At 33.6% G+C, this 13,535-nt stretch overlaps 1 protein-coding gene across 1 annotated transcript; it reads left to right on the forward strand.

Annotated features, from left to right (window-relative positions):
* The first annotated feature begins 1,132 nt into the window (after positions 1 to 1,132).
* On the forward strand, positions 1,133 to 3,400 carry LOC149536418 (F-box/kelch-repeat protein At5g43190-like). The gene is made up of 2 exons (XM_089806284.1): positions 1,133 to 2,265; positions 3,304 to 3,400. Exons 1-2 carry the CDS (start codon positions 1,133 to 1,135, stop codon positions 3,398 to 3,400), a joined length of 1,230 nt encoding a protein of 409 aa, XP_089662410.1.
* The last annotated feature ends 10,135 nt before the right edge of the window (positions 3,401 to 13,535 follow it).

The following is a 13,535-nucleotide window of genomic DNA, read 5'->3' on the forward strand; positions in this document are numbered from 1 at the left end:
ATGTCTATCTTGGCATAAAATCCTTCTTGGTTTTGTTGATAAGTTCAATTCAAAGCTTAATTCTTTTTGGTTTGCTCTTACTAATCAAGTGTCATGGTCCATCTAAAAGAAAAGGAATGGGAAAGTATTTCAAGATGAAGTGGGACCTTACTGAGTTTTCTATGAAATACACCCTCTTTCACATAATGTTGCAGGTCATGACCATTTTGGAAGTGTCAAAGGAGAGATTCTCTTTCTCTAATCAAAGAAGGGTACATGATTATTTTCAAGGGCATTTAGCTATCGAACTTACTGGTTCGTATAATGATGGTGGGTAGTAGAATCTAGTGAAAATTATCAAGTTACTTGAGCAAACTTGACTAGAGACACTCATGGCATTCGTTTCAATAGTACTCAAGAGGATTTTTCTTTCTATGGAGATGAACCTATAATTCCAGTTATAGGAGCAATAACATCGAAAACAACAACGGGTATCCAAGAGGAAGACTCCTACTATGGAGATCGATAAGGTCACCCTATTAATAGGAGCAGTAGCAACAATGGCTAGAACTAGTACTTCTTCATATATCATTTTTATGTCCTTGCTATTGTATTTTACTTGGTACACTATATCTAATAGAAAAAATCTATGTTATTTTTTTAACTAAACAAATTATAAAAGTTATTTTAGAAGTTACAAGGTAAATTAGATTATATAATTATAATAAAGAAATTATGGTTTTGGATTAACTGGTTGTTTCTAATGGATCACTTTTGAAATGAAATTTCAAATAAAATGAAGACAAAATTTATGAGAACACTCTAGCTGCTAAAATTATCCATAAGAAACTGAAAAAAGATATAATATTAATCATAATTCAATAAACAAATATTACTAAATTACATATAGATGTCTATCCAACCAACCTGATTCAACAAATTTGACAACTTATTTTTATTAATTACAATACAATTTAAAACAAATCAGGTGAATAGGGGCGGCTGGACACTTAGGGTTAGGTCAAGATATGATAGGGAATACCTATATTAAGGCTCCGGGAAGAGAAAAGAATGGCAATATAGGTGATTCAACTGTATCAGTGTCGATTATCTTCTCTGACCTATTCATTCCAGGGATCACATATTGAGATTAATGGATACTAAATGCATGGGCGATATTGAGAAAGAAGATACAATTGGAGAAAGATCTGATTCAATGATGAAAGTGATGGAAGAGAAGGAAGAGGGTTTCATTGGCGATGAGAGCAGAGAGGAAGATTCCTTTTGGTCTGAATGCCCAGATCATATACTGGAAATAATATTTTCAACATTACCACTGGAGTTCATTGCTCAATTCCGCGCGGTGTGCCAAAAATGGAATAACATCTTATCCTCTACCATATTACTGTCTCTATTGCCAAAAAGAGATCCATGGATTCTACTCTGCAGTGAAACACATGCCATGGCTTTTTGCTGTCTCACGCAATCATGGAAAACTATTTCTCTTTCTTTCTTGCCAATCCCAACAGCTAGAAATCTAATAAAGGGCCGTTTCTTTAATAAATCAGGTTCTGGCCTACTTCTACTCGAAATACAACAGCCCCAGAAAATGTATGTAATCTGTAATCCTCTTACAGGCATTTACAGAGATTTTCCCGCGGCCATAGCAGAGAAGGTAATACTAGCGGCAATAATGGAGAATGGAGAATCCTACAAAATTCTTTGCGCTCCAAATGTAGAAAACCCTAGTTGCATTCAATTTTACCATTTTTCGGAAATGTCATGGAAGGTTGATTTTGAGTTATTTCTGCCGGAAGACTTTTCTGATTTTGTCTATATTCGTTGTGCGAAGGGTTTTCTTTTCTGTGTTTCAAAAGACCTGAAAACAGTATTTTGGAACATCGAAACTAAGCAAGGACAATCCGTGTTATTTCCAGATGAACATTATTTAGTTCATGGGGATTACATAGACTCGTGTGAAGGGGAATTGGTTCCATATGGATCTTCCATCTTGGTCGGTGTGGTACATCTGAAGTATGACCGAGAACCATATGTAATAAATTCTCATGTTATTGTATGGGAATTAGCTCAGGACGAGACGTCACAATGGAGCTGGAAGGAGATGATAAGAATGCCGTCTTCTATGTGCCGTAAATTAATAAAGGTGAGCTTTATAACAGTGACGTGGCCTGATATCCAGTGGCGGTCTTTAGCAGTTGGAGATTATCTGTGCCTTACAAGTGGATATAGTAATATAAACCTTTTTGTGCATAGTTTGAGGGGGAGGTATTGGAGTCGGATCAAACTTCCTCAATCTGTTAGATTTAATAGGTACCATACTGTTCTAGATTTTCATCCTAACTTAGGTATGATTTCATTGTAGGTAGTTTTCAAATGTTACTATTATTAGTTTTGCTGGAGATTAAAGTTTTCAAGTCACTATTTTCAGTTAATCATATTTGGAAATTTTTAATATATGTAAGCTTCATTCAATTTTCTTTATTTAACATAAATTTTGAGTTGAATATGATGTTTTATTGTCTACAGTCGTCTTCATTTTTTACATCAGAAATTAAAAAAATATGAAGTCACAAGAGAATCGTGCATAATAGCAAAGTTTTCTACACAAATTACTAAATGTGGCTTCTGCATGTTGCCTTCACTGGTATGTGGCATTTTTGAAATAGAAGTGGACAGTATTCGGTTCCATGTTATGGATGTTCGGTTATCATTTGTTACAAACAAATTTACAAAAATTTAATTTACTTTTATGTGATAGTTTTTTTCCTTATTCAAATGTCTTTGTTTCTGATTAGGACAAATTTCATACATGTTTGGAAATGTTTCATTAGAATATTTTGAAAATTTCTTTCTTCATTTTTTGTAAGATCTCTATCTTATTTTCTATATTACACTTGTGCCCATCTGAATCTTCCAACCTGATCCATGTTTAATGTCTTGCAACAAATCCCATGCACTTGTGATGTAGGAGACACTCAATAAGATTTGATCCCTGGTAGGTGTTTTGTGAGTCTTTCAACTCCACGCCTTTATAATATATTAATTGATAGTTTTAGGAGTTTAGATGTAATTATGTAATTTTTAAAATTTAAGATGAATGTAATTATTTTGTTTCCATTGAATGTGATCTTGAAAATTTTGATTACTATTTTATTAGATTTACATGTTTAATTACAATTTTGTTGTGATTAAGTATAATTTTCTTCTGTTAAAAGTAATGTTTTCAGTCTTTGTCGGCTAATATACATGTTCGTTGTTGTGTACTCTTTCTCTGAATTTTCTTATTTGTATATAATGATTCAGGATAGTAGTAGGGTATGGTGATTGCTTGGTCCCTACAAAAATGGATTCTCATAATATCATCCTCTCATTCTCATGCATCCTTATTCTCGCTGCATGAGTAAAGAAGCCATAGGTTCTTAAACAGCGTCGGCAAAACAGATTTGGAGAAGAGTGTTTCCATATGGTTCTTAAACAGCATCGGCTATATTTTCAAAATAATTACTAAAATAATCTTCTATAAATATGACTGGCTCTAACTTTATGACTTCCTCCAGCCAGTCATGGCATGATGCCATTTCAACAACAGTCCAGCGTCTATTCACCTGTTCCAGTGCTGCAAGCATCTCCCTTGGCCACACCAGTTTCCTATTCTTGTGTAGCGTTGAGGCATTACAACTTCCATTCGCATCAATATGAAAGAACAAATTGCTCTGTAACACTCCCTTGGGTGTCGAGAGATGCCGAAAAGCTCTAAAAAATTGAGCAGATTATTGTCCTGAGTTTGAGATATCTAGCAAAACACTTGCTCTTTCCCTGTCAAAGACATAATCATCATCGGCTTTGCAAAATCATGTAAAATTATGCTGTATGTATAAGACAATCTCTGTTACTTCCAACCAAGAAGAATGTCTGGCAAATTATACACATCTGTGGATGCCAAGTCATGCTTTACCATGACTTACCGCAGTTGCCATCAAATTGGCATTGCTCGAGCCCTCCTCTATTCCAAACCCACACCCAAGACTTTTTCTGATATGCAGAGGCCGCAGTTCATCCGCATCCTTCCAAGGCCATTCACCGTGAAAGGAACAGCTTTGAATGAAATGTTCGCTCCTTGAGATGAACAGTTACAAATATAATCTTTACTCCCGCCGAAAGTGGCTAGCATAGAGGAGAAGTGCGTGGACACTTCTTTCATTCTATTGCACACCAATCGTGTGGAGAATTCTCCACTTTCAGACATATTGTCACCGTGGTTGCAAGTTTGAGCGTCGTCCTCCCAGTTTGATGTGTTGCCGAGGATAAAGCATATCATCTTCCATTTTTCTATCAAACATATCATCTTTCACATGTGAAGGAGAATCAAACCTCTCACTTCCCAATAACTTGTGAGATCCTTCACCTCGTTCAGTTTGAGTTCTTCCATCTTTAGAAGACAACGTTGACAGGTTATATGCCTCTTTATCTTGTTAGCAAGAGACCAGTAGTTTGCAGCTCTTGACCTTCTTCTTGGGTGATATATAGGCCTCTTCTTTTGGCTTCCACCAGCTGCCTATGCCTAGTAGCATGTTTACAAGCTGCATTCCTCTGAACTTAGAGAGTCAAAATCCACAATAGTTTTGTCACGACGTTGTCTTAGACAAGTTTTCTTTCTTCCAACCATTTCACCAAGGTAAATGACCTTCCTTTCTTACTTTCACATACACATCTCATTCTAAATTGTTGAGAAATTCATTGATGAGAAAATTAACTTCACCTTCTTCCATCTTTGCTCAATCTCACCTAGGTTCTGATATCAATTGTAAATATTAAATCAAGCAAAGAAACAAAACTAAGAAGACGAATACATGAACACAAGATTTATCATGGTTTGATGAAACTTGTCTATGTTCATACTCCAAAAGGAAATACTTTATTATGAGTAACCAATACATCTAATACATGATAGATCTCTATTTATACATTCACATATAGCCTTCAAGGGAGAGCTATAAAAGCTGAACAGTCACAATGACAATTGAGCTTCATATCCCAACAATTGTCTGGGTTGTCTATGCCCTAAGTCATATGACTTGCTGATTTTTTCTTAATGTAGAAGGGATGAGATGCTACCAAGTACAGTCATGATGGAGCATTGTGGTTGACTATTTTATGCTATCAAGTTGGACATATTAAGAGTTAGTTTCTTAGTTCATGAATGTGATCATGTTGTCATAGATTTTGGCATGACATGAGTGGATATTAAGGCATATCCTTGATCTTTATTAGTTTTTTGATTCCTAATTTGGTTATGGTGGTATATCTTCTTGGTTGAGGATCATGGTTATTTGGTTTCTTTTAAAGAGTTCATGATGTGCACTTTTGAGTTCTTTGATGGTTTGATGTCTTGGTTGATTCTTATGGTTAGAGGATGGTTTTTCATTATGATGTCATGGATAGCTTGGATATACAGTTTAATGGGAGCTTGTGAAAGTGATGGGGTGAAAGTGCAAGATTAGTTCATAGTTTGATTTGTATCTTCTTGGGTTTGGAGATCTTGATTTCACTTGGTACTAACACTTTGGTTGTGTGAGTGTATACCTGGAGGATTTTCATGTAGGACATGAATTTTATGATGCCATGGGTGATTTGGTACCACAATTGACTAGGATTTTTTGGCATTTATATATTTATTGAGTGTTTACAAATGTTGAAGGTTTGTCTTAAATCATGTTGCTGTAGAAGCATCTTTGATATTTGCATGGTGCACTTGATATCTTCATGGTGTGCAAAGATGGTTCTTCATGATATGTGGAGATGGTTTTTCTTCATGGTGTGTGGAGATGGTTGAATCTTGAGGACTCATTAGGTTCTTGGTAAAGGTGTGGTTTATTCTTTCATTTGGCATGTTATCCTTGGTGTGAGGATGATTTCATTATTATGTCATGGTATACTCTTGATATGTGTTTAGAGTTTTGGCATGTTATAGTATGTTCATATAGAGCATGTTGTCTCTTTGATTGAGATAGTTTAGATCATGTTGTCATGTTTATGTTCCTAAGGCCATGGTTCAAACTTTGAAATTGATCCTAGTTTAGTTTCTTGGAATTGAGTACATTGATCATAAGTTGGATACTTCATGATATTTCTATGTTGCATTTGAATTTGGCATGGATTGATTGGTAACAAGTGCTCATGGATACTTAGAGATGATGATGCTAATTTCTCTTGAATTAGAGACATATTTGTTTGGATGGTTGATGGTTTTAGTAGAAAAGTACGAGGTGCATTCACTTGATATGGACTTGAGAGGAGATTATTCATAGATGAGTCTTGGTTGAAGACTTGGATATCTTGATAAGAATTCTCACTCTCCACTCTTGGTCTACTTAGTAGCTTACGACTTGAGAGGTATAGCTCATTATTTCTCTTATGTGTGTTACATTTATGCTTATCTTTCATGGATGTGGATCTTGAGCTATGGTACATGAGTTAGTTCTAGAGGGTTTATTTGAGAGATTTTTTAGCATTGGTTATCTCCATGTGCATATGTTTTTATTATGCTAGTTGAGTTTGAGAGATGGTTTTATAATGGGCATATTCCTTGGATTAGGAATGGCTTATGAGTTTGATCTTCTTTTGAGAGTCTTATATCCATGATTAAGTTATCTAGTATGGGTTGGGTGTTTTCGAGGCTTCTTGTCAGGGATTCTGTGGAGGAGATAATACTTCTATAGTTTACATCCAGAGGTGTGTGTAGAAGGATATGATACATGTTATGATTTGCATGGGTTCTCTTTGGTCTTGGTTATCTTCTCAGATGTTTGGTTTTTCTTACATTGGATTTGAGATTGGTTAGAGATTATGATCACTAGATTGTACTCATGTATGTCATGTGAGAGATGACATGGTTATTCTTTTATCTTTTTCCTTTGTTGGTTTCAGAGAACTTGGGAGAGTGTTGGACACTTTTTAACGAGAGTTGTTCTTGTAGGTTATTGGTTTATGTATTATCGATGTCCTTGAGACTACATGGATTCACTTCTTTGAGATGTTATTAGTAGACTGGTTATAGATTTGAGATTATCTTTTGCAGTGGAAGCTTCTTGGTATATATGTGGCAGGAATTGCTCTTGAGGCTTGTAATTACAAGTTACGGATTGGATATCTTAGTGATGTGAGATTCACTTTGTATACCTTTCGAGGTATGGATGGGTGGATGGATTAGCACTTTTTGTGGATGCTATTTCAGCTATGGACATTTTGACAACTATAGATACATGTGATTACTTTTGGATTTTTTTTTTTTTCTTGGCATTTCAGTTGGTACAAGATTTTATGATCTTCTGATGTGATAGGTTGGGTGACTTTCTCTCTGGATGGCTTCTAATTTTGTTTGATGGAAGTGCCATAATAGGATGTGAGATCATTCATGTTTGAGATGCTCTATACTTTGATTTTATTGTGGGTAGTAGGATTGAGCACTTCATGCAATTTGATCCATGATGGTGGATCTATTAGGAGGGATTGTTCCCTTGTTCATTTATGTGGCTATAGATTGACCCTATGCAATGAATACAACAAGTGGGAGATTGTTGAGATAATGGGTGTTGCACACATTGCATAATATTGTTATATTGTATTATTTTATTTTGTTATATAATTTTGGACTTAGATAGATGCACAATATGTAAAGATTCTTATAGGATATACTTGATGAGTTGTATTGTAACATTGTTTTAATATTTGATGTAATTATTTAATATTAGGGAAAATAAAATAAATTTTTAATATTAAATATGAGGTCAATGGGTTAGGTCCCACATGGTTTATGTAATAACACTTGGTAGTTTTGTGAGACTTGCTACTATATAAGCAACCATAAGGGTAGTTGTTATAGTGAGAAGACAAAAGGGAAAAGACAAGAGTTGAGTGGGACAAGGCTTTAAAGATTATCCAAGGGGGCATTTGTAAAGGTTGGAACATGGCATGAGATTTGTGGATTCATACTTGTTACATAGATTTCCTAGTTGTGGTTATGGCTTTGAAGGCTTGCATGGTTGTATTGCAACAATGTTTTTGTTGAATAATACATGTTGATGGATGCTTTAGAAGGTTGGGTTTTTCCCTCAATGAGGTTTTCCTATGGTATATCTTGTGCCACATTTTTTGGATATATTTTCTATTCTCTTGCATGTGGATTTTAATTGCATGTATATTTTAGATCTATTATGTGTTATTTGGAAATAGTTATATTTTATATTGAAAGTTTCCTTACATTAAAATCTTTAATAAAATTCTTTACTCCAATATGCTTTCGCAAACTATTGAGAACTATCATACTCAAAGATGTAACAATCATTGAGAAGACTATTTTAAGAAAATATTCTCAAGAATGTTTTGGATCCCATTGTCTATTTCCTTTTTTGTGAACTTTTTCCATAAGTCAATGTCTTAACACATACTAGTTCTCTTGGCCAAAACCATATTATTTGATTTATGATTCTTTAAAAGGCAAGATAGGGGAGGGGAATATTAAAGGGGCCCTTGGGAGAAAAGGGATATGAGGGGGGCACAAGGGAAGCCATCAAAAGAGAAGAGAGGGTGAGATCACTGAGCGACTAATAGGGGAAGGGGAGTGGGTAGAAAAGGAAGGAAAGTTCCAAACCTTCCCTTAAGGGGAGATATAAAAGACTCGCACCCAATCTTAAGGGGAATAGTCATTGTGGGGGTAAAGGGGGTAAAGAGGGAAGGAATAGCAAGTTGAGGAGAAAAATCAGTTAGGGAAATAAAAGGAGTAACAAGAACCTTAGTGTGGGAAGTAGAGAAGAGAGCTAGCTGTAGCCAAATACTAGGAGACACTAGTAAGGGTTCAACCCACAAGATCAAACTATCTACAATTGCAATCTCAAGAGAAGACTTAGTAGAGGGACACTAAGGACAAGCATTAGGAAGGTGACCCATAGAATAATAGAATTGGAACAACGACCCACAATTATTGTTTAATATTTTGCTATACACAATGTATGGTAAAAAGAAATATATTCATGAAATTATAAAGTTAACTTATATTGTATTATTCTATAATACATTTTATAATGCTAAAATATTATATAGTACATGATTAAAAATAATAATTTTATTATATATTGATTTTTAAATCTTTGATTTAATATTGATTAATTACTGCAAAATTTAATAGCTATTTCTATTATTAATACCAATGTCTACCACTAATTTAGATTGTTGCTTTTTGCCAAATGTAAATTGGAAAAAAAATTAGAAATTAAATAAATTTTTTAAGCTAAAAATTAAACTAATTAAAAAAATTAAATAATGAAAAATAGTTAAAAGCTAAATCAATTAAATAAACCAACAAAAACTATCACAAAATGATAGATTATATTTAGAAAATATGAATTTGAATAAATAAATAAATAAATAAATAAGATTAATTTATTAAATAAATTATAAAATTTGAAAACTAGTAAAAAAAAAAAAACTAAAAGCTAATTTCTTAAAAATAAAATAACTAAAAGTTTTTCATAATGGAAAAAGAAAATTATGTAACAACTATGGTAGGGCAATTTTCTCCAATCCACCTAATTTTTAAAAAAGGATAATTTATTTATAATTTTAACGAAAATAAAATTAGCAACAATTAAAGGTAAGAGGCTATAACATAGTGGCAAATTTGTAAGGCTCTAAACAAGAAGATCTTAGATTAGACAAATTATATAAGAAATTTTATTTTAATTAATAAATAGAAAAAAACAGTCAAATGGGGTTCTCTTTCTGTGTTCGTTTTGTTCCCATGTTCAGGATCCTGTTCTGCCTCCTTGAATCAAAAATAGTCAAATAAGGTGAATAGAGTCGGGGTTTAGGGTAGCACACGATAGGCAATACCTATATTTACACTCAGGTCGGTAAACGAACCGATATATTTAGCGGAAGAATATGAATATAGGAGTTTCATTTGTGTTGTGTGTTACAATATTATCTTCTCTGCCCTCTCCATAATAGGGATTACTAAATCCATGGGCGATATTGAGAAAGAAGATGCAATTGGAGAAAGTTACTATTTAAGGATGAATGCATTGAAGGAGAAGGAAGAAGATTCAGTTGGCGATGAGAGTAGTAACGAAGACTCAGTTTTGTCTGAATGCCCAGATCATATATTGGAGAAAATATTTTCAACATTACCACTGCAGTTAATTGCTCAATTCTGCACGGTATGCAAAGAATGGAATAACATCTTATCCTCTACCAAATTTCTGTCTTAATTGCCGAAAAGAAATCCATGGATTCTCCTCTGCAGTGAAGACTATTTCTCTTTCTTGTGAAGACTACTTCTACTCGAAATTACACAGCCTCAGAATATGTGCGTGATATGTAATCTGCTTACAGGTATTTACCAAGATATTCCTGAATCCATACAAGAAAATGCAAGTGTAGTGGCAATAATGGAGAGTGGAGAATCTTACAAAATTGTTGATGTTCCAAATGTAGAAATCCCTATTTGCATTCAATTTTACCATCTGCAACAGTGACTTGGCCTGAGTTGGAGTGGCGCTCCGTAGGTGTTGCGGATTATTTGTGCCTTACAAGTGGATATAGCAATATCAAACTCTTTGTCCATAGTTTGAGGGAGAGGTGTTGGAGTCGGATCAAACTTCCTCAATCTATTTGATTTAATAGGTACCATACCGTTCTCAGTTTTCAGCCTAACTTAGGTGTGACAGTATAGATTTCATTGTAGGGTTAAGAGAACTTTTACGTTTCGTTTGACAGCCGGTAGGATGAGGTATATATAAATTCTTAAAATTTCTAATCTTTCTTTTGGGTGTACCAAATCAAAATTGATAATATGATTATATATATCATTTTAAGAAGCTTGGTCTTTGTTGTCTCTTGTGTTAAGTTTTCCTCCATCTCCAATAGTTGAATGAGGACACTCATGGGAACCTAATTTTCAAACATGACAAGGTCAGTCAAGATTATCAAGTTGACAAGACTAGACCCTGTTTCTCTTAAAGACAGGATCTAGGTTCCATCCTTAATTGTCATTGTGGTTCCTCTATGATTCATCACTGCAAAGTAGAATCTCTAGAATGAAACATCTAGCAAGAGTGAAAAGGCATGTGAGAATTGTTCTATCAACTTTGTTCATCTCCTATTCAAACTCCAATTTTAATTTTGTCTGACAAAACATAGAATAGGAATAAATTTTCTCATCTTCTATCCTAGAATTGGTAAATGATTTAGGGCTCACTCATGGGAAAACTCCCACAATTCAGACCTTTAGTTGAATAGCTTAGGAAATGGGTGGGTTCAATCTAGTCCTTAAAAGGTACCATTAAAATCAATGCCCTACTTAACGGCTTGTTTGTGTTCTCCTTTGTTTTCCATGAGAACCTCTCCAATATTCTTACAATTGGACCTTGGTTGCTAGGTTCGAACTTGAGAAATATCCTTAACATCCATAAGCGGAAACCTAAGTTGGATCTAGCTATTGACTTGGGAGCTCATGCTCCTACATGGGTAACGTTCCTAGGGTTGCCTCTAGAGTTTTGGAATAATGAGATCTTTAAAGGTATTGCTGATTCCTTTGAATTGTTGGTTGAAGTTGATAAGGTTGGTCAATAAAAACCCCGCTTATTGTTTTCCTATTATGGATGTGGTCATTTCTACTCATGAGATATTATATTTTATGAATTCTAATGACAAACTAGCCATGATTCTCAATATTGATATTTCTAAAGCCTATGATAGAGTGAAATGGTCTTTCCTTGAAAAAATGCTAACTAAATTTGGTTTTCTTAGAAAATCCCACAAGATGATTATGAATTCCTCTACATTTTATGTTGTCTTTTTCAATGGCACTCCCTTAGGATTTTTTATTATAGGTATTGGCCTCAAGAAAGGAGACCTTCTCTCTCCCTATATGTTTATAACTCTAGTGGGTGTCCTAATTAGGAACCTGAATAGACTTCAGATCTCAAACTCTATTCATGGTGTTAAAGTTGTCTCTAATATTGTTAATGATTCAAACTTCTATCAGATTGTAGTATCTTTTTTGTTATAATCACATAGTTATTAATCAATTTGCTCTTATTCTTGAATGAGGAGAGTAGTAAGTAGCTTATTAAATGTAGAGTAAGTGTTCTATATGTGATACCTTTAGATTTTACTAATCCATGTTGTAAGTGAGCAGCTAAACTTGTAATGTTAGGAATCTCTGATCTTTGATCTACAATATAACAATGATTGACGAAATCTCCGCAATATATATAATCACATAATGTTGAAAATGTAGGTGAAGGTATTGAACATTTATTAATTTTGATGTCAATACTTCAAGCATTAGTGTGCATATATAAGGTTCCAATAGACGCCTTCATAGAAGGGTCACAATATTTCAATATCAAAAGTCATAGGAGTTCAAATTGATTAGTTAGTATTAATTAGCTAATCTAATTTTCTACAAGATCATATTAATTAGTTAGTACTAACTAATTTCTGACTTGTTTACATAACAAAGATATCTATATATATGATCGATCAAAAAAAAAAAATGTAAGGAATTGAATGCAAATACACTTGTACAAAATTTATCTTAGTTTGATTCAAAATGTTCAATCAGACTTCAAATGTAGTATCAGACTATGATTATATATATATATATATATATATATATATATATGTGTGTGAATGTATATAAAAATATACATCCACATAAATGTATAATTAGTAGTCTCTGTCTCTAATTGATGCTATTCAATAACACTCCCTCTTAGCTACAGAAGATTTAACTAAGTATAAATTTTAGATATCATCTTACTCATGATGTCAAAAAGTATAATAAATATCAAGTCTCATGATATTACATGTTATAGTATGTGCACTAACATCATGTCCCATGATGTCTACTAAAACATGTTTTGGTGTCTGACCATGAATTTCTCAAGAGTAACATAAGGATTTGGAAGACATCACATGTCATGATATCTCATCAATATGTTTCAAGAGATCCTAATATCATGACCTACAAAGGATATCATGTCACATGAAATCCATCATGATAGGAATGATTTGTAAAGTTGTCACTTCACAATGTTAATACAAGTATACATTATCAAAAAAATTGCATCTTAACTATACAGGTAGAGGGCCCATAAGTCACAGAGTCACACATATGACAAAAGAGTTTACACATTTAAACATCTTAGAATGTATATAATATTATACAAAAATTAAATTTTAGAGATTGAGTCTCAATTACATTTCAATCATACCAAGTTTCTTTTTGGAGTGTTCCACTTTAATCCTGGAAAGAGGCTTGGTGAGAATGTTTACAGTTTGATAACTAGTGTTGGTATATTCTAACTGAATGGCTTTCCTTTCTACCATATCTCTAACATAGTGGAGAGGAATTTCAATACGCTTGGATAGATCATAGAATAATAGATTTCTAGATATCTTGATACTACTTTGATTATCACATAAAATTGTAGTAGGCAATAGAGGTTTTCCAAATAGTCCTACAATCAGCT

The sequence above is a fragment of the Cupressus sempervirens genome, chromosome 10 (assembly GCF_028749045.1).
Source record: "Cupressus sempervirens isolate cs-2001-9-10 chromosome 10, ASM2874904v1, whole genome shotgun sequence".
NCBI lineage: Eukaryota > Viridiplantae > Streptophyta > Pinopsida > Cupressales > Cupressaceae > Cupressus > Cupressus sempervirens.

Coding starts and splice junctions, on each gene's coding strand:
- LOC149536418 (XM_089806284.1), top strand. CDS start 1,133: ATGGATACTAAATGCATGGGCGATATTGAGAAAGAAGATACAATTGGA. Junction 2,266..3,303: donor GTGCATAGTTTGAGGGGGAG/GTATTGGAGTCG, acceptor ATAATGATTCAG/GATAGTAGTAGGGTATGGTG.